The sequence below is a fragment of the Crassostrea angulata genome, chromosome 8 (assembly GCF_025612915.1).
Source record: "Crassostrea angulata isolate pt1a10 chromosome 8, ASM2561291v2, whole genome shotgun sequence".
Classification (NCBI taxonomy): Eukaryota; Metazoa; Mollusca; class Bivalvia; order Ostreida; family Ostreidae; genus Magallana; species Magallana angulata.
Genome location: NC_069118.1, coordinates 10,285,963 through 10,312,900, shown reverse-complemented (window position 1 = coordinate 10,312,900; position 26,938 = coordinate 10,285,963). Strand labels below are relative to the sequence as shown.

The window sequence follows — 26,938 nt, the reverse complement described above, 5'->3', positions numbered from 1 at the left end:
TAATTTTCAGAATATTCCTATTATGACACTAAATTAGAAAAGAGGATAATATGAACAAACCTGTGCATTTTGATCGAGTAACTGCTTACACAGTCAGATTGATTGGAATTGCAATTAACCGATTAGCAATTCTGCAATCGATTGCCATCCTTAAAAATCAATTAACCCAAACAACACCGGACTTTGATATTACAAAGTAATCAAAGACAAAAACATCTCAATGAACAAAACCCATGTACATGTATTTATTTAGTAAATGTTGATTTGATCTCGATGTCACCATGTATGATATTCAATCTTATTTCAATTCAACACTTTTAGAGTACCGGTAATTACCATTTTCCTTGATTCGGTTCCATTGAATATCAAAGCATAAAATCTGCACAATGTTTTGATGTACCGGTAGAAAATACTGAATGTCATATGTCAAGTTGCAGAATCTACTGTCTTGTTAATGATCTCAGAAGTAGTTCAACAAGATCTGCAGGGATTACATATTCATACTCAACAACATGCATCCTTATGCAATCATGTTCTATACTTTATCACGATTATTGTGTCACTTCACACTAGTCAAGAAATTTCATGGGGTTTGCAACTTCTTTGGAGGTCTTCTTTTCCTGAGTGGCAATACATTGTAGGCTTGGTAAGGATCACCTGTAAATCTCAGGACATTTATATAGTTGACAACATGATCCAGAGCTAAACACTTGTTTCCATACACTCTATATAAAATAGAAAGAAAAAAAAACAATTTAAAACTAGAAAATAAAATGTCTTTATAATGAATATTTTTCATATATATAGAGAGAGAGAGAGAGAGAGAGAGAGAGAGATATTTTACTTTCTTTTTTTGTAATGAATAAATAAAAATGATGGCTTTAATTAATCAAGGGAGAGTTAAGAGAGTTGTCTAACGGTCAGTAAATGTGAGACTACTGGAAGTTCTCTGTTTTAGAAGACACATGGTATGTAAAACCAACTTTTAATCTTGTGCGTGAAGTTTTTGCGAGGCTGTGAGAGCTTTTCTGTTGCAAATATGTAATGCCTTAAACCAGTTACAAACATGTAAAGCCCTGAACCTGTTACAAATATATAACACCACGAACCAGTTACAAATATGTAATGCCACGAACCAGTTACAAATATGTATTGCCACGAACCAGTTACAAATATGTAATGCCAAGAACCAGTTACAAATATGTAACGTCACAGACCAGTTACAAGTCAGAGTAAAAACCAACAGGCTTGATCCTGCAAACCAGTTTATTTGCATTTCAGGAATATCAAGAAATAATTTCAACGTGAATAAAAGTTGGTTTACAAAATGTCGGTGTATAGGTATTCCCCCCAACTTCTAAACAATACATTGAGCAACATTATTCACTTACTTGGTAACCATGTCAATTGGGAGTTTGCGGATTTTTAAATCCTCCTTCTTGGCTTTCCCGTATGACAATTTTGCTGTTGTTGTTGTGTCAATAATCCCCCCAATTATTGGAATTCCATCGTCTGGGTGGAAATAATGTCGGGCATCAGGTGAGAGGTACACTAAATCTTCCTTTGGGAACAAGTTCAGGTAACTCTTCTCAGTGATGGTTACGGGACCCTTTGCTACGTCTTCAAGTTTTTGATTACGGCTTTCAAGGACCTTGAAAATTTGATTTTCTTCCCATGGCTTTTGCACATTACAGAAGATAAGATTAAGGGTCGGGGTTCTTTCAAATGCAGACATTTTGGCAAGACTCCTCACATACATTAATTGTAGAGCCACATCACGTATTTCATGATAATACAGGGAATCGATAAAACTAAAATCAACCACGATAGGGTCTTCAAACAAAGCCGCCCGGGCCATACGATGGTCAGCTATCATGTTGACAGTATGGTCAAACATCGCTCGGATAAATCGATGTTGACCATCTGGATCTAATCGATTGTCTCGTTCCACTTTCCGGCTTGGTTCTTTTAATTTCTCGGCAGCTTTAACTTTCTCCATTATCTTCTTTTCACATTGTCTACATTTTTAAGAAAAGATGTAAACATTTCTCATTATAAAGTCTCCATACAAAATTTGTTTTCCTTCAAGTTAATTTCTCTACTGGTACTATACCAGTTATCGGCTAAGACCAGTTATTGGCTAAACTGAGAGTTCGGGTTTATAGTACGCGACAATCAAAGATTTTATATTTCAGTCGTCTTTTCGAATAAAGAAAAGTAAGATTGCTTGAAAACTTTCTTGAATATGGTCTATACATGAGCTTAAACGATCATTGTTTACCACTGATTTACATCTTTTGCACTTTCAGCAGTAGGGGAAGTGACGTAATAAGTTTAAAATAGAACATTACCTCTTTGTAATGCGTTTGATTTGACATATGATATCAATACATATACCATGCATAAACAAAGGGAATTCACTAAATTCCGAGAAATTCATAGCGCAGTTGAACGCTTGATTGCACAATTATGTACTGAATAGTGTACGATTTTGTGTATTACGGCATGGTAAATGAATAATTTTATGAGTTTTGTTTACAATCTATCATAACCCCGACGACTTAAGTCTGACCCCACAAGGGAGATAAATCATATTACATTTAGCAGAGAATAAAATCAACATGGGCAGGGATTTTACTTTCCTATTATCAAAGAGGCCGATAACTGGTACAGTAAATTGTAATAAATCGGCATATTCGGGGCGTGCTAAAAAGCACAAAACAAGATGTTTTGGGTTATAAATAATGATATAATCCAACAGATTGATAAATAAGGAGTTCACCGTTTGGAGTATGTATATTTTTATCCAAAATTACAAGAAATAAGGAAATGCGAAAAGAAAACGCCAAATTTTAGCCGATAACTGGTACAGTGCCAGTAGGTATTGAAAAATAAATAATGTGTCAATACCGGTAAATAAATCTGGAATTTTTCATCTCATATCGATTTCTATGGTTCTTCTTTGACAGGTATGTATATTCACGTTTAACATTTGTGACAGAAAGAGTAATTTAAGACTGACTAGAAAATAGCCAAATTAAGATATAAAATTCATGATTATTTATTTAATGAATAATAGCCTCTTTTTGCTTCAATTATATTTACTTTTCTATGTAAAACTGGAACTAGATTGATATCAATAGACCTCTTCATTGTAACAAAATGACATAGTTTTGTAAAAAATGACGTAACGTCAATTGCTTCATTTTAGTCATTTAATTATCTACCTACTTAAACTTCGGCAAAGTTTATCACTTTGCCCTGGAAGAGAACAGTACCGCATTTACTGTGAAGGGGTCTATAAGACATACCTTTATTTTAGGCAGAGGTTCATGCAAAAAGTCAAAGTTAGTAAGTATACCAGTAAGGTTTGATTACTGTTACTACATAGATGCCATAACCTTGCAAACATTAACTTTAAAAACTACAGTACCGATCACACCCAACCTAACAGAGAGTAAACCCCAACTTAACCCTGAGTTTAATTTCTGGGTTTACTCCATCTTACTAGAGTGGACCTAGAGTAAACCAAGATTAAACCACAGGGGCATCGTATCCGCTCTACACTCTATGACATATATATAATAATACACAAGGGAAGAATCGAAAGTAGGACACGATTTGTAAACAATGTCAAAAACAACTTACTTCACAAAAGTTACGCAAATCCTCGCACACAATGTTGCAAATGTTGTCAAAAAAACACGTTCACACTCAAATATTCCTAATAAACTCGGTAAAAAGTGTTTTTATCCCATTAAAACCGCTGTCTGCTGTAGAAACCCAATCTCTTCGCCCAAGAAAAGATAACTCTGTACTTTCTCTCTCTATATGTTCAGTAATGATAGTAGAAATTTCGGCGGTTAACTGTAAAATGTCTGGGGAAATTTTAAATATTTTTTTCTTCTCTAAAATGTTAATGGAAAACTACGTTGGTGTTCACATAAAAAAAAAAATTATATTATTTTTTATTCAATAATTAAAATACTCATAATTAATTTTTTGTCTTTGCAATTATTCCAATTTAAACCTTCAAAATTAATTGTCGTTGCCTAAGAATTTCAGCATTGTTTTAATTGTCAATATCAAATTACTAGCCTAGTATATTTACGTTTCTACAAAAGATTAAATGATAGGAAATATATTAATTTGTTTTTTAAATTACGCTAATTAAAGTACATGCCAAATATATCGGAACGCATGTTAGCTTATTATGCTTACGGTAGTAACATATACGACGAAAATTTCCCCAGACATTTTACACAGTTTACTGCCGAAATTTCTACTATCATTACTGAACATATATATAGAGAGAAAATACAGAGTTATCTTTCTTGGGCGAAGAGATTGGGTTTCTGCAGCAGACAGCGGTTTTAACAGGTCTAGGCAACCTCCGTTTTTGGAGGATAGATGTATGCGCCCCCTGGTGGATCTTTTCAGATGAAGGGCAATTAACTCTGTTTTTACAAAGGGAGTTAACTATGAATAAAATATAATTATTATACTATAAAAATATCACCTTATTTAGCTATTAATAATTATAATTATTGATAATATTTAATAAATATTCAAGTTTAAATAATTGCAGGGCTGATTTTAAAGAAAAATATTTTATGTGAAGACTCTCACATTTTTTTTCAATATTGTGGATAATTGATATCTATAAATGGTATCATTTTGATTAATGAAATTTAACAATGTCTTTTTGTGTGAAGGGATTAAATTTAAATGATACTTAATAACATGTGAATTAATTAGAATAAGAGCTACAAAGTTCCTAAGGTATATGCAAACATTTACTTTGTACATGTACAATATAGCAGATCAAGATATCTATTGAGTGTCTCTAAACGTGAATGAACTAATTAATGTTTTAATGAGTAATAAACATCACTATTTTGTGATTTTTATTAAATGAACCATGTAAATAGTCTATGTAATTTGTAAAACTGAACACAGGAAGTACACACTTTCAAAGCATATTGTGAAAATACTATACATAGAATTTCAAATCGCCGCATACAATCATTAGTTTATTCCCTTAACTTTAATTCCCATATGGTCTGGTGCTTGCATTTTCTCATTAAAGATATGCACGAAGCCTTTGAAATATACCCATGCTATCCTCCAAAAATGGAGGATAATTTCACCCACAATGCAAAGTGACTTTCCATATATGGTAAAAATCAGCAGCCATCTTGAAATTGAGCTATCCTCCAAAAACTGAGGTTGCCTAGACCTGTTTAATGGGATAAAAACGCTTTTTACCGAGTTTATTAGGAATATTTGAGTGTGAACGTGTTTTTTGACAACATTTGCAACATTGTGTGCGAGGATTTGCGTAACTTTTGTGAAGTAAGTTGTTTTTGACATTGTTTACAAATCGTGTCCTACTTTCGATTCTTCCCTTGTGTATTATTATATATATGTCATAGAGTGTAGAGCGGATACGATGCCCCTGTGATTAAACCCAAAGTAAACCAAGAGTAAACACAGATAGTAAACCCGGTCAGAAGTATACCCATGAAAGCAGACGCTAACTGTGTATTAGGAGTATACTAGGGACAGGAATTACAGGCAGTAGAATGGTAAGATAAAAGACAGGTCTGCTTCACACTTCAGTGCCTACAGTTGACCCAATTTCCAAGTAAACCAAGAGTAAACCCAAAGTACACCCCGAGTGGACCCAAATTTTCAAAAAGTAAACCCAGAGTAAACCCCGACAGTGAACCCAGGGTTTAGTTGGGGTTAACTCTGGTGTTAGGTTGGGTCTGATCGGTAATGTACATATGAGCATTAAGAGTGCATAAAAATTATATATATTTTAGAGCAGCATTCTTGCAGATTACAGCTTGACCTACAGGCGTTTCTTTTTGCTTACTTTAAATATGAAAGACGTGAAGATTTGGTCTCAAAGTTCAAGCACTTAAGCCAGTCTTCATCTGTTGGCTCAAGAATCTGAAAAGCCAATATCAAACAGAGCATAAGATATTTCCAAGACTTTTTGTAATAATAAAGTTTAACACTGTTTTGTATTTATACAGATCCATAATTTCATTTTTGAGTTATTTTTCATAGCATATAAAACAAGAGGCCCATGGGGCCCCATCGCTCACCTGAGCAACAATGGCTTTATATGGGTGTTCAATGGATATTGTGCCAAAGGTAGAAAAACAAAAAAAGATTACCATAAAATAAACTGTATCCATATTTTACACTTATTTTCCTACACTTAATCTTTGATATGGTACCCTTATGAAATACCATTTTAACCAAAAATAAGATCCTATGCAAGATATAAAACTAAATTTTTGGTAGGGGTACACTCATAACTTCCAATTCCCTTTATTTTAGTTCTACCCCTTCACTTTATAAAACGATCAAATTATATATGAGAATATGCATATAGGTACATATTCATCTTCAACTACATTGTACTAGCTAGTTATTGATTTTATTAAAAAATTTTCAATATGTGAAAGAGGAAAATTGTACCTCAAGACGCTCAAATTAAAAACATTCAAAAATTTAATTGGTCTTCAGCATTATAAACGATTGTTGTTTACCAGGCGTGAACTCGTGCTACGTTTTATAACCTTACTCACTTGATCGATGAATAATCAATGCATAGGCGTTGGAACTGGGTGGAGGGGGACCCCCCCCCCCCCCCCCCATTTTTTTGCAAAGTTAGACATAGCCGTACTCAAAATCTTATATTTCATATAAGGTCTAGCCCCCCCCCCCCCCCCACCTCTCAATGGGTGTAGATTCATCGTATTAGGAGGGGGCCCCAAAAAGTAGTTAGAGCATGTCATCCTTTTTTTTCTTCTGTACATGTATTTAACGTTTAGCGAGACATTTCTAGTGATAAATCAAAATTTCAGCATCAATTGTAGAATTACAAGCAAGATACAAAACTCACAATTCTGCTTGGTTTGAGTCAATTTTTTGTTCACAAGAGTTAATTACATTCAACTTTAAATTTAAATAAACTTGTTATTTCCTATTCAGAATGAACAAAAGTGTGAGCAAAGCTCTGTATCTTGCTTATAATTCGAAACTTGACACAGCTGAATATGGTTAGTAAAGAGAAAATTGTAAACAATTAAAACAGAAGAAACATGTAAAATATATATACCTATATATTTCTAGCAGAAAAAACAATCTCCGTTTAGACTGAAAATGCAGAGCATCTTAACAAAACACGTTGCATTATAATCAACCATAACATAGAGATAGTACCAAATTACCAATAAAATGTATAGTATTTATAATATAATATGTTGTTAGTGCATCAGATTTTGCTCTTTTTGCGCAGGTAAACAATTAACTGTTTGGTTTACCGAAGTCTATATCTGATTCGATATGTAAAAATTCCAAAATACAGGCAATATTTCCCCTCAAGTTAAAAAGCATAAATGAAATTCAAAACAACGTAAATGAACTAAATCCACGGTCACGGGTGAAAATGTCAACGCATTGAAAGATTTAACCTCAATTCACTTCACGAAATCAGCACAAATATATTTAGCATGTTTCAAGTATCCCTTCGCACGTAAACTGTTGCACAACAAGCAAAATCATCTTTGTCAGTTTGACCCGTTTTGTCATGTGTCGTGTGTCATTGCACGAGGCAAGTCTCGAGAGCGAGAGTCTGGGGTAAGTGAGACTATGTATAGGGCAGCCATTATACTAATACAATGAACTTTCGATATGGAATACCGAACCCGAAGTTATCAACTAATTGACAGCGATTATCTCTTTATTTTTATTTTCATAAATTACTCAAATTTGAAACAGAATTCGCCGATAATTTTTGCAATATATATTTTCCTTTCCATAAGGATTATTTATGCAAAATTACGTTGAATCTGACTCAGTAGTTTTTGAGAAGAAGATTTTTTAAAATGCACCCCCCTTTTTCTACAGTTTCGAGGTTTTCTCCGTTTTAAATAAAGATCGGTCTTTCATTTCTGCAATTTATAATCGCCTTTCGCTAGGGATGCTTTGTGCCAAATTTGGTTGAAATTGGACAAGTGGTTTTAGAGAAGAAGTTTAAAATGTGAAAAGTTTACAGGCGGACAGACAGACGGACAGACGACGGACAAAAGGTGATCAGAAAAGCACACTTGAGCTTTCAGCTCAGGTGAGCTAAATACCATGATATTTTTTGTCATTTTAGTAGAAAATAACATTTCCATAAAAAAAAATTTCAGCATGAAAATTGCAGCTCATGTTGCTTTAAAGTGGCGGCATTTGACCTGATGGGGCAGTACCTAAAAACCACAGACTACGTTATGTTTTACGGCCTTAAAACAAAATATCATTTTTGCTCCTGCCTAATTGAAATAAGCCCGCTGATAGAATTTCATTTGCAAATTATTAAAGGGCCAAATTTGGACATTTAGAAGATTCATCCTTTAGTGAGCGCTAAAATCCTAACCTGCAGATCTGGTCTCAGATGTGTAGTGTAAAAAAACAATTATCAAAATCAGTGGTTCACTTACTTGGAATTTTCCTGCTCTGCAGTAGTCTATGAATTCTGATTGGATAAACTCCAGGCGGTCTTTTTCTTCAGGGCTGGCATATTTCTCGAAATCTTCAAAATTCTTGATTTTGTCAGTGGGATAGTACTCTGTTCTTTTGTGATATAGCAAAAACGAGTTTGTGGAAAATGCTTTCTGCCATTGAAGATTCCTGCAGATGCCTGGATTTCTATGCATCCTTAATGACCTTTACAAAAATGAAAAAATACAAGATTAATTAAGAAAGAGGGCAATGACTCTTCATAAAAGTCACCCAAGTATATTACACGTAGCTGCAGCTTACCCTACCAAAGCTGAATGAACTATTATATCATTAATATAACAATGGACACCAATTTTCTGATAGATTCAAAGGAAATCATATTTTCAAGGATTCATCAATTTGTCGCCAATGAAATTGAAAATAATTGTTGACGAAACCACAGTAACCATAATCTAAAATCAGTAAGGAGAAATTCATTTAAATTCTCCTATACCTATTTAATGGCATTTCAAGATCCAATACATTCCTAAATACTAGAAGAGGGGTCTGATCCCCCCCCCCTAAAATGATCATGCAACGCCCTTCAAGATCATCACCCCTGTCTCTTTCCCCTGGCAGAAGTTAATCTGTTAACCAAAGTTGGGACGGCACCATCTGTAACAGTATGGGAGAAATAATGGGGATTCAAACCTTAATTGGCCCCTTGAATCTCAGATGTTCTACAGTCCTTTGACCACTTCAGAATAGGGTACAGATTTGGCGGTGCTGTAAATGTTCCTGGGTGTTATTTTTAGGTACCTGTAAACATCTTGGTGGTATAGATGCGTGATGATCCCGTCATCAGGTGGATCCTCCTTCCTCGGTTGTTTCGGCCTGACCTCTTCCAAACCGAATCTCTCCTTTCCCACATTGTACATTATTGTGGCCATGGCCTCCACCTTTTTGTCTATTCCTCCAGCCAATGATGTGTTCAGGATTGAATCTACATCAAAATCAAATTGATCCCAATCTGCTTTGTTGTTATTAGGTGGCCACCTGATTTTCTGCTTCCGTTCTCCAGATTTTGTATCAATACTGGGCTCTGGCATCGCCTGGCTGTGATCCTCTGGAACCTGCTGGTCGACTTCCTCGCTGTCTGGCACTTGGACGCTGTGGTCACTTTGGTCTGAGTCCTGGACCACCTCCTCCTCCGTCTCATCAGGTTGCCCTGTGCGTTGTGCCAGCCGTTGATTTGGTCTGCACCCCATCTTTGCCATATGAATCTTCAGCCCCCTTGCGTTCTTCAGAGTCTTTCCACAACTGCAAATTGATCCGTTAATCGTGTTCATCTCAGTCCTTTGACGGTTGGTAGTCGTATCCGTGTAATCCTCCTGGTTAGGTCGCTCATCCTCCCCCACTCTCGTGCGACCTCGGGGGTATCTTAGTATGTATCTGTCTATAGCGGATATAGTAGGTTCCTCTTCACAGAGGATGTCCATTGGCCTGCTAAGCCTCCAGACCCTGGGGTGTCCGTCTTTCCAGACTGCCTCCTGTCTATCCAGGTTGTCACTGCCCTATTCACAGTCGTCATCCAGTCTTTCCTGGCGGTCACTGGTATACCAGTATAAGCAAGTACCTGTAAACATCTTGGTGGTATAGATGCGTGATGATCCCGTCATCAGGTGGATCCTCCTTCCTCGGTTGTTTCGGCGCTGTCCACTACAACCTCCAGAGGTGCGCCGACTGGGGTGATCAGCTCCCAGCCCGGGACCATCCAGCTATCCGCCTGTGAAATGATCTTACATTCACAATTGTCTCTCACTGTCTTCCCCACTGTCCCTCTCTTCTTCTCCACAACCATAGCGATGCTATTTCTGCCTCTCTGCTTAGTCGCCCTATGAGCTGTCTTCTCTCTAACCCAATAACTCCGATGACTCTCAGGGCTCGCCACAAGGATTGTCCAACAAAGCCCCGCGTGCCAACCTCCACTGGGAAACACCATACTCTCCACCCTCTCTCCTGACAATCTGCCACAAGCTCCTGATATTTCCCCATTTTCCGCTCATATGCGTCTTCCATTCTCTCCTCCCAAGGAACTGTCAGCTCCACTATAATGACTTGCCTACTTGACGGAGACCAGATCACTATGTCAGGTCGCTTGTTGGTGGATGCTACTTCCGTTGGGAATTGCATTCTGGTTTTCAGGTCAGCTCGCATTTGCCAGTCTCCTGCCGTGCCAAGAAGTCCTCTACCCTCCCCAGTGCTGCCTGTCTTCTCCCTCTCTCCTGCTCTTACAAAGTTGATGAACTTGAGCTGCTTGTCCTTTGGTGGTGGTCTCTTCCTGGCTTTTTCGAGAGAGTCTGCAAGCACCGAAAGTATCTGGTCATGCCGCCATGTATATCGGCCTTCAGACAATGCTACGGAGCATGATGACAATATATGCTCCAAATTTGCTGGTTTTCCACAAAGTTTGCAATTTGGGTCCTCAGTTAAGCCCCATACTGCCAAATTTGTTGGACTTGGTAGCACATCATATACTGATCTTAGGAGAAACTGCAATCTGTTTGGCTCCATCGACCATATGTCATTCCAGGTCACTTTCCTCTGCCTTACTGCTTCCCAATTCATCCAGCTTCCTTGTTTCTTCATGCCTACTGCTTTAACTATTCTTGAGTCTTCCTCCATCACCCGGACTTCCTTTTGCACTAGCTTCCTTTGCACTCCTTTGCCTGCTGTTCTCCATCTGGTTGATGAAATTGTTCCCAGGCCCAGTCTTCCGACTGCTACATTTCCCACAATGTCTGCTTGCTTCAGGCGTAGATTTGATTTTTTGGCCCATTTACACCATATCCCTGCTGATATTAATGTAATATTGGTGCATTTAATTTTTTTTAAATAAAATTTTATTCTAACAAATTACGCAGGAAGCCATTTTACCAGTTGCGAATAAGCCGATGAGTTCCGAATAGCATAACTGTTTCTATACATACGGATGTACATAAAAAAGTTTCAGCCCTTAAACCATTGATTGAACTTGTTGAATAACAGGTTTAATGCAAACACCTCAGTTATTGGTAACAAGATAGTTTGATTTGCACGGAAATGACAGACAAAATCACCGTAACAATAATTTAGCCTGGTTTCTAACATCTTGTCGTAATACAGTCGCAGAGCCTCCACTTATCATTATTGTGGTACAATATGATTATTTAAGACTTAGACATTTAATGAATACCAGAAGTATTTGTTTTAATCCATCCTTCATTCAATTCTAAAACAAAGGGAAACAAATTAGGTGTTCTGAACTCGTAAAATGATGGCTAAATAAAATTCTGCATCCACTTGCGACATATTTTTTTTTATTCTGTATGCTTTTGGGTATGTTAGAATACATACTAAACCTAAATTTAATAAAAGAAATCTTGTTAAAAGTGAAATTTTCAGGCACCGACAGATGATTTTATGCGCATATTAACGTTGCAATGACCTGGATTTATTACAAAGCAAAGTTGGTCGTCTAATCTAAGACCATTATCATATACATTTATGACCGCAAAAAATGAAATTACTGCAAAATTCAAACAAGCATTAAGACAGGTTTATATCAAAGGTATTAATTTTTTTCTCAATTTCTTCATTCACTACTGGTAATTTTTTTCTATTAAACTTCTGAACTATTCGGAACTGATCAAAATTTGGAACTGGTCTAACGGCTGTATCAACTCGATCATGAGCTACCTAGCACCGGTTTTCAATTCAGTCTTAAATGATTTGCCCTCAAATATAAACCTTTCCTTAGTCTGTCCCTTCGCGGGGGTGTTAAGGAAGCATATGGAATCTGAGTTACATGTAATTCCGTGAAATCACAAATCTTAGTTATTATGTACATATTCAAATATATAAGCAAAGAAAGAAGACAATTTTTGCCAGAAATTAGTTTGTATTATGTAGATTTACACATTGATGACGTCATGACTAAAAGTTGAATGTCGTGTGAAGTTGATCGGAAAGCATTGTAAACATATTCAAATTATAACTAATCTAAGAACTCTAATAAAGTATTGTGGTGTGAGTTATTGAGAATTGAACATAAGAATACTGGAGGAGATGTTAGTTTTATCAATCATTTGCTAAAAGGTATGTAATTTTGCTTTTATTTCTCGGCCAGGCTTTCCTCTGTCGTTGTTTACGATATAAAAATCCGGCTAGAACAACACTACCCCGTGTATATTGAACTTGAAATTTTATACGTATCGTTAGTTTGATCAATGCTTGAATTGAAAAGTGCTGCTAGAATCACATGTTGTGTGTTGTTTTAATGGAATTTGCCGTTTTCCGTGCAAACTTTATAAACGTTGGGAAGGTTTTACGAGAACCGGATGAATAACTTTTTAATAAGGAAAAACATAGGATTCTAGCAGCGGTTTTGATTAAACTGAGATGTTTTGCCTTCACTTGGTATGTTTATTGTATTTTGGTAACTGCGGGGTAGTGTTGTTCTATCTCATTTTATGTTAAGGAATATACGTAAGCTATTTATAGTTGTCACGTGATAATGCACCAATGTGGCAGTAATGTACTACCTGATTTTATTGCACTGACATCTATTTTAAAGGATAATACTAAGTTTTTGATCTTATTCAAAATAATGATTTAATCTCACGATTTTGAATACAACAATCAAAATAAGACGGCATATTGCCCATATGCTTCCTTAACACCCCCGCGTTGCAAATCTTAACCTGTCAGTTCCAAGGGTTGGGCACATACATATGCATATTGGCACCAAATGAAATGGGATGATCGAGAGAAATAATGACGGACCAGCCTCAAGGACCCAAAAATCTCTAGTTAGATGTTCTACTCACTGAGCTATATGGTGCCAGTATTCAAACCAGTCTGACCATCACATATTTATTTTTCTAAGAAAAACACAATTTAGTGCAGAAATTATTTTTTTAAAATGAAATTATTTAAGCTCTGGGCCTATATATATAATGTTTATATTAAAAAAATCTACAAATTTTTGTGCTTTTACTTGGAGAAATGTAATTTATCAACCTATTGCTAAAACCTATAATATAATGTACGTAGGCTAGCAATGGTCTATCCCAAGTCGACAATGAAGTACATAAAAAATTAATTCTAAAATAGAAAACTGCTATGAATGTATGTATACATGGTATAAAAAAAAATGTGATTCATATCTACTGCACCTTTGCACACACTGAAGGAATCTGAATGTCCGCATCGTCAGTGTCTTGTAGTTTGTCTCACTTCATGTGACATCAATCCGCAACTATGCAAAAATAAAAACAACTTAACAAATCTAACACACGTGTTTCGAGGAAATTCGAATCAATTATCACACATCGGTGTTCAAGCTTTTCGTTGCAATGATTGTTTCCCCCAAAAAAATCAGACACGACAAAATATTTAAACAGACGATCATATGTCATAACTTTTACAATTTACCTTTCGTTAGATTAACAAACCTCAAATAACAATTAATCCTCTTGCAAATGCAAACTAATAAATTGGGTTCCCATACATTTCGCACAACAGTCATTTCGGTCCCCATCATTTTCGGTCTAAAAAATACCCAATCCAAGATTTTAAAGATTGTCTACATTTATTCCTATTTTCCTGGCTTTTTAACGATTAAAATCGTTATAAAAAATATATCAAATGATATTTTACTTCATGGCAGGTAAATATGTCAAAATCGTTAAAAAAGCCATGAAAATGTCAGATATAACGTTATGGAGTGGACTATACATAGAGGATATCTATATTGTGTGATTTTATATTTGCTTTATCCAACGAGTTGAAATGGTGTATATATTCGCGAGGCTTGCCGAGCGAATATAACCATTTCAACGAGTTGGATAAAGCAAATATAAAGTCACACAATTATAGATGTTCTATTTATCTCATACAATTTGATTTATATTATGAAGCTTTTGAGACAGTCCCTTGTGTGACCCAAATTGGTTTTTTTTTCAAAGATTAAAAACGATGATGCAACGTTGTGTTATGCGGCTATTGTGACCTTGCGCAATACAATGTAGTACGTTATTCCTGAGATAAATCTAACTGTTTTAATGTAAAGTTTCACTGAAATAAACCTTAAAATAATTCTTTAGCTCTAGATAATTTTTCTTAGAGCTTATTCACTTGATTAAATGGAAATTCCGATTAGAAGACTTGAATAATCAAGTTTGTTGACATACACAAAGTTGCGAATGCTCGTTAGTTTGAATTGACTCGAACGAGGAACAGTTGTTGATGCATGATGTTTAATAAAACAAACACTAGGCTAGTCTTATGAACCAAAATTGATAATAGTGAATAAGGATGCTTACTGGTGGTGGAATAAAAGTAGCATGAAACATTATTTCGGTAAGTTCTTGTAGGCTATATAAACACAACCAGAGCGCTCTGTTTTCATCGCGTCGTCAGGATGAACTCCTTGATAGTTAACGTAATTTGTAGTTTTATAAACTTCACAAAGCATATTGAAAGTTGGAAGTGGGTTAAATTATCATAAATCTTGACAAACAAGAAAAAAGGGTCTTGTGGTTACGGTTATGAATAACTTTGCAAAAAAGGTGGGGGGGGGGGGCTAACCCCCCCACCCACCCCCCGGTTCCGACGCCTGTGCTACGCAGTTACGTGTTTTCCTTCATATTTGTAATTTAAATCTTTGACAAAATCAATTTTATATTAATTTTTGTAGTAGATTTAGTTATGTTGAAAGTACTAGCAAATCTTCGAAAATAGGTCACTGAAGCGTTGAAGCGAGGGACTGTGTCAAAAGTAGTTCCGACCGGAAGTATTTGATATAGCATCACCCGTGTGATATAGCAAAGGTTTATCACACGGGTAATACCGAGCGCAGCGAGAGGCGGGCGAAGCCCGCCTCGCGAAGCGAGGATTAATGGTAACACGTATATATAAGAAAATCATTGAAAAATGAAAGTTGAATCAGGGGTACTAAGGCCAAAAAAATTTTCTTCCAGCCATGGGCGCCGCCATATTGGCAGCCATTTTGTTTTTAAAAAGTTAATTCGATCATTATTTGACCGGTACTTATCGATGTTTGTTGCCCCTAAACTCGATTTAAATGTTCCAGTATTTAAATAGAAGGTAATTTGAATCAAAAGAAATAAAAGAGGACACCGAATAAGTTTCAATAGTGCTTCAGTCAAGAAACACGACTAGTTCTATGTATGTCTTATCAAATTATCAGATGGAAAATAAAAACATTAATATCAAGAAACTGATCTTTTAGATACTGAATAAAGAATTCAATTTTATAACTGCGGCATTTATTTGAATTAAATTGATAAACAATGAAAGAAGAAATAAAAAAAAGTTCGGAATAACGTAAGTAAACTCTCTTCGGCTATTTCCGAAGATAAAACGTGTATTACGTTTGAAACATGACGTCATAATGTAGACTGAGCACGCGACGGTTCGTTAAACTTTGGCTAATGCTTTGAGTAGTCAACCAGGTGGATCCTACTGTGTGCATTTCAAATAAATTTTATTCTACAAAAATCAAACTGCACTGAGTTAAATCTGCGCTCGGTCCAACGGTCACACCGTTTACATATTATACACCACACGTATGAGATAAATAAGGATATGCTTACATAAAATTTTTGAACATCGTTTCTCACGTCAAATAGTATGGTGGCATATCTCTGCCAGGCACGTAGCATCTGGGGGGGGGGGGGGGGGCAGGGGGCCTTCCCCCCTTCCTTTTTTTCCCGCAGCAACTAATTTTTTAAGATTTACATATAAAAAATTGAATTATCATGTAGTTGGCCCCCACTAATTTTTGAAGTATGTAAAAAATTGATATGAAAATAAGAAAATTTCCCTTTTTTTTTTTTTTTTTTTTTTTTTATTTTTGTGGATGAGTCTGCCCTGTCCCCCCCCCCCCCCCCCCCCCCACTTTCAAAATTCAAAAACGATGCTACGTGCCTGTCTGCCCCTTTTGCGATTTTTTTTTTATCAAATATGTCAACATGCAAGATAAATATGTTGACATGCAAGATAATTATTTTAACATGCAACATAACTATGTTGACATGCAAGAAAATTGCAATCAAAAAAAGAGTTATAAAAAAATCTCAAAAATCTCAAATATCGCCCACGTGTAACATCAAAGACTTATTTATGTCGACATGCAACTTATTTGTGTTAACATGCAAGATAAATATGTTCACATGCAACTAAGTTATGTCAATATGCAACCTTGTTATGTTGACATGCTAGATAATAATGTCGACATGCAACTTATTTATGTTTACATGCAAGTTCTTTATGTTGACATGCAACTTATCTATGTCGACGTGCAACTTATTTATGTTAACATGCAAAATAAAAATGTTGACATGCAACATATTTATGTCGACATGCAACTTAGTCATGTTGACTTGCAACTTATAAATTGCATGTCAACATATTTATCTCGCATGGCAACATAACTAAGTTGCATGTTGACATAGATAAGTAGGATGTGAACATAACTAAGTCGACATGCAACTTAGTCATGTTGACTTGCAACTTATAGATTGCATGTCAACCTATTTATCTCGCATGGCAACATAACTAAGTTGCACGTTGACATAAATAAGTAGCATGTGAACATAACTAAGTTGTATGTCGACATAAGTAAGTTGCATGTCAGCATATTTATCTTGCATGTTACCATAAATAAGTTTCATGTCGACATAAATAAGTAGCATCTAGCAACTTGGATCTCGCGTGATATGGGCGATATTCGAGATTTTTTATAATTCTTGATTTATTGCAATTTTCTTCCATGTCAACATAGTTATGTTGCATGTAAACATATTTATCTTGCATGTCGACATATTTGATAGAAAAATAACTTGCACACAAGGGGCAGAAATATGCCACCATACAATAGTTTTTTACAAGAAGATTTATTTAGATTTTCTCCATCTACTCATGTAAAAATTCAACCCCTAATGGGGCCCCAGGGAACATAATTTGGCAAACTTGCAAGTTCCCGCTGGTTCCCCTTGTACATGTAGTATACACCCCCAAGTAGGGATGGTGTACAGGTAAGGGGAACAAAAGAAATTACTTCAAGGTGACCTATAGTCCGTTCTAACATGACCTAAAGTGCTTTAATAAAAGTTTTCTGCTCCGATGATAGGAATTATATGCATTATCATTTATTCACTTGATTGTTAAATTGATCATGATTTATTATTTAAAAAATCATCTGGTTTTTTTTTCTTTGATTTTTTCATCGTAAAATTTTACAGGAATTTAATTACTTTAAATTTTCCCAAAGACTCCAAAATATTTAGCTGTATCCACAATTCTGCTATATCGATGTTGATATTTAGTTATTATATTGTCTTTTAAAACATAACCCGAAACAACCCCTCCCCTAGCTTTTATTGAAATGCATTTTTGGAGTCATCGCCCGTTACAGTTATTTAAACAATAGAATGCTTTATTTGGTGATTCTTGAGGGATATGAAGGTGGCGACATTGCAGAAAATTATTTTTTTTTCTGCAATGATTGCTACCTTCATAACCCGCATGAATCATCAAAGAAAGCATTTAAATGTTTATATTTACATCTTTCTTTAAACAAATTAATAAATTGAGTGTAAAAAGTAAGTAACATTCACTAAATTACTGTTAATGAACACCAGTACGTTAGCTAAAAGAAACTGCCAAATCATCTTCTATTTGGAATTTGAGTCTGACATCATCATGATTATTTCGTGCAGTCCGTGATTTGACTAAGGTCACTGTAGGTTTCGACAGGGCGTGTCGATTTCAGTCCTGTCAGTTTCAGCCGCTGTAGGTTTCGACCAATCGACAAACGGGGCGTTTTGATCTCGGTCTGGCTCTTTCTATAATTATAAGTTTCCGTAAGAAATAGAATTTTACTAAATTTTTATAATCAATTTATTAAATAGTTGAAAGAAAGGTGTAAATATAAACAATAAGTTGCTTTCTTTGGTGATTAGGAAAGTAGCGATCATTGCAGTTCAAATCACGCTTTTTACCTTTCAAAAATATTTTTTAAAACCGGTGAAAGTATTAATTTGACGCGGGTTACGTATTTTTTCTGCAATGTCGTCACCCTCATATCCCGCATGAATTACCAAAGAAAGCATCTTATTGTTTAAATGAGTTAACTATAAGTATCCCTAAGAAATTGATGGAATCATACTCGGCAGATGTAAATACAATGCGAGTGTTGTGTTCGATATGTAATGTGTATTGGGCGATATCCCATGAGCATTCAACTCAAATTAAAGTGAAATGAACATTAATACATGACTTTTTTTAAAGCACTCTCCGCAGTTTCAAAGACATGTTTATTTCAACTTATCTGTAAATACATTTCAGAAAGGCGTCACGATACGCTGATTTAATATAGGTAGACCTCCTGCGGCACTGACTGATGACTGAGCCAAGTTCCAACGACGACAATTACAAGAACTTTTAAGATAGATCAAAGACAGTAACATTCTTCCACTTGAAATAAAATTGCTTCTCAAGATCAGGAGCCCGTTTCGCTAAAAGGCCTAACCTACGACAAGACATTAAATAATTAAGCAACGGAAAGTACGTCAATTTTTAGTTCGGAGTATAAGTCGTTCTCACCAAGAAGTACATATATATGTACGATGGCCAATAACGGCCGCTGTAATGAAGAATAATGACCCCCGTAGAATAATGACCGGGGGTCATTTTTCTACGTAGAATAATGACCCCCCTAGCTGAAGAATAATTGGATTTTTCTGAAGAAAAAAGACCCAGGGGTTATTTTTCTTCATGTTTAACATGAAGAAAAATGACCCCCATAAAAAAATGACCCCCCTCCCGTAAACATGAATAGAAATTGGTTACCCCGTATCCAAGACATGACTTTGAAATTACTTAATTTTTCACTCTGTTCAACTGATTTTGAAGTTATAAACACCGAAATCGTAAAAAAAAAACGGCTGTATATAGTTTTTCATATCCGTAGCAAGCACACGCAAAGCACTCTGACATTACCACAAATTGATTGTTAACAGTTACGTTACTTCTCTCGTCGACATACGGCGGGAAATGACGCAAATAAAGAAAAATTCATTCACAATGAGGATATTGTGAGATAATTAATGAACAATAATCATGAAAGAATAATTGTTGTTATGATATAAGCAATATTCATTGGTGAATGAATTGTCAATCGAAGAATGATACATGTATATATCTTTATGGAAAAAGACTAAGGGGACAGGTAACGTAGGAATATGAATATTTCTTATTTACATTTCTCGGGGAAAGTGATTTTTAAAAGTCATTCTGCGTTAGTTTTTGTTTTCTTCTACCTAATACATGAACATCAATATTCTAAACATTTGTTGTAATGTTGTTTTGTGACCATGAATAGACTTTATTCTTTTAGAGCAAATTTGTGAAGAGTACCTGACTATAGTAAATCTTAATAGATAATAAACACTGATCGATTATAATAAGAAAAGATTGTTTCTTAAAGCGTTGATAAGAGGTTAGGGCCCATGTTAGGGGTTCATATCCCTCTTGATTTGAATACACGATCTTTATTGTGTAAAAAGTTACCAATGCTCATACAAACTTTTGAAGCATTAATCATCTTGATATTAACTAAACTTAAAGTATGCCGAGGATAAAGTAAAATATATTTTCTGTACGAGTACTCTCAGTACTCTGACGATTTTCCTTATTGGCCGTTAACCTCTACTGGCATAATGGCTGCTGTCAGTGCCTACTAACTTCAGCTTGGTTATAATGCCTAACAGTGTAGTAAACTTTTCATAATTTTGGTTTCATCATTAATTCTGGGTGATGAACTTGTATGTACCCAGCAGTTTGTATTGTGGAAATTCTCAATGCAAGTATAAATCATGAACAATATGAAGAGTATAGAAGATGCGACGGCGAAGCGCGAAGATGCGAAGACGAAAGTGCTACGCAGTACAGTTAAGGCGGTCAATAAAAATATCGGCAAATTTTTGTTATGAAAATACGTAAACTATAGTTCAACTGGCATGTCCTTTTTAAAATCAATAAAAGTCACTCAAATGCAATATTTTTATAAAATATATATAAAACAGTACAATATTTTATGTTCATAGTTGTCACGTGATATGGCACTCGCACGGTACAAGCAGATGTATTTGTGGTTTTGAGGTCATTTAAAAAATTCAATATTGCAAGGGCATAATAATGTCAAAATTCACAACTGAATTATAAAATAACTTGATGTCATATCGTAGATTTTGAAAAACGGTGCGATCTTTTTAAGATAAGAATATTTGTTAGTAGAAACCGTAATTTATAGTGCATTTGTTGAATAATTTTGAAGGTCACAGGGTTAATTTCATTAGAAAATAATGAATTTGCAAGATTTTACAAGGATCATAGAAGTTTTTAAGTTACATAGAATATTTCAAATTCACATGTAAAAGTTTGTCAGGATCAGGTAAGTGTATGCCCTTGCAATTAAGTGATTTAATTAGGTACTCAGCTTTAAGATATACGATGTTTTATACAAAACCGAGGTTGCTTCTTTATACGATGCATACTTTTAACAAAATGAAAATAAGACTATATAGGTAGCATTCTAATAATAATAATGTTAAACAAAATATCCATTTATAATTTTCTGTTAATCTATGATATTTATTTTTCTTCGCTACAAAACTGCATGATAGCCTTCAATGACTGAACTTAATGCGTCATTTTGAAGCCTGTGACGTCATATTTTGTAGTACAGCGAGAACGACATCTCGCTTATTTTTCAGTGTGTACGATATAACAGACATCAAATTTGTAAGTAATAGCATTTGTTGTTTTCAATTAAAAGATAAGTATAAGTAAATTTTGCTAATAAATAGATTAATAAGTACTTTCGAGGTTTGTAATATACTGTGATGTCATAATGCACATTTCCCGTGCTTTTTGTCTGAACGGAGTTTATTGACAGCCTTAACTGTGCTGCGTAAGTTGCGAAAGCGAAGAAATGATACTACTATCGCTTCTTTGCCTTTGCAACTTCGCACTCTCGCCTTCGAATCTTCGCGCTTTCGCCTTTTTAGCTCACCGAAACGAAGTCAATGGGAGCATATGCTATACCCCCGGCGTCGGCGTCCGGAGCTGGTTAAAGTTTTAGTTGCAGCTCCTGTATCTAAGCTATTACTTGTACTCTCTTCACCAAAATTACATGGATGATGCATCTGGACCTACTGAATCTGGTTCCTAACTTTCAGATGCTTGAGGAGGTTAAGGTTTTTGGAACAGATTAAAGTTTTTGTTGCAGGTGCCCTTTAATACCAATATCTAAATTACAACTGGTCCATACTTCATCAAACTTGCATGGATAGTGTGTCTTATGGTACTGATGCACCAGACAGCCTTAAGTGCTAAATAGGTTTTGGATCCTGGAGGAGGTTAAGGTTTTTGGAGCTGATTAAGGTTTGTGTTGCAGGTGCCCTCTAATGATTATACCTTAGTTACTACTGGACTTCATTAAACTTGTATGGATGGTGCGTCTTATGATACTGATGCACCTGACAGGCCTAAATACTGAATATGAGCCACAGGTTTCGGATGCTGGAGGAGGTTAAGATTTCAAGAGCTGGTTAAAGTTTTTTGAAACAGGTGCCCTCTGATAATGATATCTTAGTTATTACTTGTCCTAACTTCACCAGACTGCCATAGGCATGGATGCTAAATCAGAGCCATAGGTTGGAGATGCTGGAGGAGGTAAAAGTTTTAATTGCTGGTGCCCTCTGATGATGATATCTTAGTTAACTGGTCCTAACTTCACCAATCTTGAATGGATGGTGCGTCTTATGATACTGATGCACCTGACAGGCTTGAATGCTGAATCAGAGACATAGGTTTATGATTCTTGATGAGGTTTAGTTTTTTGGAACAGGTCACATGTTTTATAGATGATAGCTTGCATAGTTGATGTAACTATATTATAAATGAAACGCAGAGGTTGCTTTAGATGCAGAGCCATGATCTCCATTATCAAGGATGCTAGAGAAATCTCCTACCTCACTCAAACCTGCTTGATAAATAGATGTGGGTGTTGTTAAATGATGTAACATGATTCCTATGATATAGTATTGTATGATTTGAAACACTATTGTTTAAGAGGATTAATAAATTACCATATGTTACATTGTTAAACGTTATATGATACGATAAAATATTGAATCAATTTTTATGCCCCCCCCCTTCGAAGAAGGAAGGGCATATTGCTTTGCTGCTGTCGGTCTGTCCACTAACAGTTTCCGTTCATTTTCGTCGCAGAGGATGAACATATTGAAATGAAATTTGGTATACAGGTTTATCATGATAATATATAGGTCAAGTTCGATATTGAAATGAAATTTGGTATACAAGTTTAATATCATGATAATATCTAAATCAAGTTCCATACTAAGTACGATCGAGCAATTTTCGACAGACTTATGGCCATTGAACGTAGACAAATTCCAGTAATTTGGAGTTTCCGCTCATTTTCTTCGCAGAGGATCAACATATTGGAATGAAATGTTGTATACAGGTTTATCATGATAGTATCTAAGTCACGTGTGATATTGGGTACGATCGAGCGATTTTCGACAGAGTTTTACCCCTTGGACATAGAAAAAATCCAGTTATTTGCAGTTCATTTTCTTTGTGGAAGTTTCCAAGGGAGGGGGGCATAAGTGTTTTAAAAACATCTCTTGTTTTTATATTTTATGATACGATATTGTATCAGGATATTGTTATGTATAGTATTGATTAACATGATACAATATTGTGTAATATTCTATTGTATAATTTATTTATTATTTAATCACATGGTACTATTACATATGATATTGTAATATATAATATTGCATCCTATGAAATATTGTATATTCTGTGATATTGTATCATACACTATTGTGTTATTATATTGGTTTCTGTAATATAGAATTACATAACATGAAATTGTATATATGATATTGTAATATTATAAAATATCGTATTATACAATATTGTATATTATATTTGTTAATATCATGATATATTATCATATCACATGAAATTGTATTTTATGATATTTTAATATATATTATTGTATCATAAGATTCAACGTGTATAATATGATTGTATTAAATAATATGTTACTTTAATTACCCCATGATATTGTATCATTTGATATGATACATGTACAATGTTGTATCAAATTATATTGTATTTTATAAAACAATATCATATTACATGTATGTATCAAATATGATACAGTATCATACAATACAATATCATACTATAATATTTACATTCACTTTCTTTCCTTCTATTAAATTGCATTGGTTGATCTGAGTGATATTTACGAACAACACAGAAGACCCAATCACCAAATCTGGTGCGTATGAATTCTATTATTTGATCAAATACAATTATAATGTATAACACAATACAATGCCATAACATACGTTATAAAATTGTCAAAATATCATATCTTACAATATTTTTTACGGTATTTTATGGTAGTATATGATATATATTGTAAGTATGATAGGATGCAATTTTAATTATATATTATTGTATTGATTAACATATGAACATATGATTATCATACAATTTTTTAACAGATGATATACGATATTGTGTCAAAACAGAATCCATGAATATCCAAGATCATAAAGGATGGTTTTCATATAATATGATAAAGGTGGTCTCATAAAGGTGATGCCTCATAAAGGTGATGCCTCGTCTCGGTGAGCTTTGTAGTCTGTGATTACCTATGTTTTATAATTGCGGAGCTCTCCATCGTTTAAAGGGTTCCGAGGCATATTTTGGATTTTTTTTTTGTAATAAAATTAATGAAATTAAATTATCCAGGGGGATAGGGTCCGGACCCCCTCTCCCATTTTACTGCGTAAAATTATTACTATTGAATTTTCCGGGGGACGGACCCCCTCTTCCCCTCTAGATCCATGCATGAGCAAGGCGTGTCGCATAATGAAGTTAGAATGTTACTGTGTTTGGTCCACGGTAAACAGACGGCTAGTAAGTGACAGGAGTCTGGAAGTGCATATGTACACATTATGGCGGACATTAAATTTTGCGTGGAGTAGATAATAATTTGGTATAGCCATTACTGGTAAACATATATGTTACTTGTACACATCAAAATATTTATAAACATTCATAGTAAGCGCGATGGCCTAGCGCATGCGTACTAATAATAGCATGGATTAATCAAAAAACCTTGGCGAGTACGGTGCTTGTATTAAATTCTATTTAATCGACCGAGACTTGCTGAATGCAATTAAAAAAGGCGAACGGGATAGTGCGAAGATGCGAAGGCCAGAGTGCAAAGTTGGAAAGGAGGGATAGTAGTATCGCTCCTTCGCCTTCGCACCTTCGCACTTTAGGCATCACATCTTCGCGCTTCGTCGTCGCATCTTCGCACTTTTGCTCCTTCGCCTTTGCACTATCACCTTTGCAACTTATGTCGAAGTGGCCCTATCGGAACACCATAGACATATGTAAATGTAATTGTTACGATGACAATCATACCCCGATGCAATACGTCAATATCTTGTTATAACGGAAGGATTTTTATTTTCTAAGATATACCCCTTCTTTCACTTTAAGTTTATTTGAATTTGAATTATAATTTCTGTTACTTTCTGTAACTTGCAGCAGTAAAACTTACAATAGTGTAAAGACTATTTCACAAAAAATAAAAAAAATATACTGAAAAACTTTAATCTACAAGGGGGTCATTATTCTACAGGGGTCACTTTTCTTCATGTGGAGTGTGCTCATTTTTATGAAAATGACACTTATTCTTCAGGCAAAGGGGTCATTTTTCTGCGTAGAATAATGACCGGGGGTCATTTTTCTGCGTAGAATAATGACCGGGGGGTCATTATTCTACGTAGAAAAATGACCCCCGGTCATTATTCTACGGGGGTCATCATTCTTCATTACAGCGGCCGCTATCGGCCACCGTAAAGAGGCGTATGATGGCCGTAATTTATACTACATGTAGCATTGGACTAAGCTGAGGTGGTATGGGACGTCTGTCGATATGAATTTTAATAAAAGTACATTAAAATCAAAATTAATACTTTCATCGGTTTTAAAAAATATTTTCGAAAGGTAAAAAGCGTGATTTGAACTCATGACTTACAGATTCGCAGTTAACGCTCCAAACCATTACGCTACGTTGTTTGACAACAAAGAAGATTGGGGGATAAGATAGCGCAAATGCTCATTCGGTTTAGTCCTGAAATACAATTTTGAATGTATTTTTTAATCTAATATTATTATATATAATACAAATTTGCAAAAGCAGAATTTCTAACTATTTTCAGTTTTTAATATATTTAACAAAGTTAAGAAAAAGATATTGCCTCAAAATTTGGTGGTATCGAACCCACAACATATAAACCCTAGATATACTAGTTAACTATACGGTAAGCTTATGTCAGGTGCTCTAACAACTGATCCATGCACACAACAAAGTATGCTGTTTACATATTATGTGTGACTTTAGCCACGAATTTATGAACTTGTATTATATTGCTTTAAATGGTTTTTAAAAATAAAAAATATCAGATTTATTGATATTTAAATTTTTGAGTAGCTTGTCCGACCGTGTAGCATTTTACACGCCTTATCCACCCATCTTCTTTGGAAAAGTTATACTTGATTTTATTGCTTATTTCGATAGGAGGTACACCCAACATGTAGGTGTCCAGAGTTATGTGTCCTGCAAATGCACATACAAATAAGAGAGAGTGAGAGAGAGAGAGAGAGAGAGAGAGAGAGAGAAAGAGAGAGAGATGCAAAGTATTTTTGTTTTAATAGGTTAAATGTACATTGGATACATATATGTTTACAACAAACATCGTTGTTTAAAAAAATTAATCCTGTTTATTGACAAAACAACAGAACTTGCTGTAAAATGTTTTATGAGTGTTTATGAATTAAGTCTGGATTAACGCCATGAAGGCGTAAGTTACGCCAGGCGTACACTGTTTAGTGAGACAGCTCCAGGTGTAATGTGATGAAGCATTAATCCATGATAAAGTAGACAAACATGCCTAAATCCCGACACAGGGCATTTAATATTTCTTAGCTTATTAAGTATAATGACATCTCGTATAAATGCTGACATGTAACACGAAGAGTATCATCATCACCAAAATCGTGCAAAGCATTATCATGCTGTGCTAAAATACACATTACTTTTTGAGCTTTCATATAGAAGAGTTTAATAAATGCAGGTATAAACAATGGATTCACTTATTTATTCATTTCAATGGAAAATAAAAACATAATAGATTTTCCCCTTGCAACATCTTGCAGTACCGATGCGTTAAAACAAATG

General features: G+C 35.0%; 1 protein-coding gene across 2 annotated transcripts; it reads right to left on the bottom strand.

Moving 5' to 3' along the window:
* Positions 1–217: 217 nt before the first annotated feature.
* Positions 218–14,081, bottom strand: LOC128160662 (mitochondrial ribonuclease P protein 1 homolog). 2 transcript variants are annotated; one of them, XM_052824024.1, is made up of 6 exons: positions 14,004–14,081; positions 13,725–13,807; positions 8,508–8,733; positions 5,882–5,958; positions 1,392–2,018; positions 218–725 (listed from the first exon to the last, which is right to left on the bottom strand). In XM_052824024.1, exons 2-6 carry the CDS (start codon positions 13,757–13,759, stop codon positions 584–586), a joined length of 1,107 nt encoding a protein of 368 aa, XP_052679984.1. In that variant the 5' UTR covers positions 13,760–13,807; positions 14,004–14,081; the 3' UTR covers positions 218–583. The 2 variants fall into 2 exon arrangements, with proteins under 2 accessions (XP_052679984.1, XP_052679983.1); XM_052824023.1 differs by having other exon boundaries at positions 13,984–14,064.
* Positions 14,082–26,938: the final 12,857 nt, after the last annotated feature.

Excerpts from the sequence above, each read along its gene's own strand:
- LOC128160662 (XM_052824024.1), bottom strand. The coding sequence starts at position 13,759 with ATGCGGACATTCAGATTCCTTCAGTGTGTGCAAAG. Across the intron at positions 5,959-8,507 it reads GCAGAGCAGGAAAATTCCAA|ATTCTTGAGCCAACAGATGA; the intron begins GTAAGTGAACCA and ends TTGGCTTTTCAG. Across the intron at positions 2,019-5,881 it reads TCACGTCTTTCATATTTAAA|ACAATGTGAAAAGAAGATAA; the intron begins GTAAGCAAAAAG and ends TTAAAAATGTAG.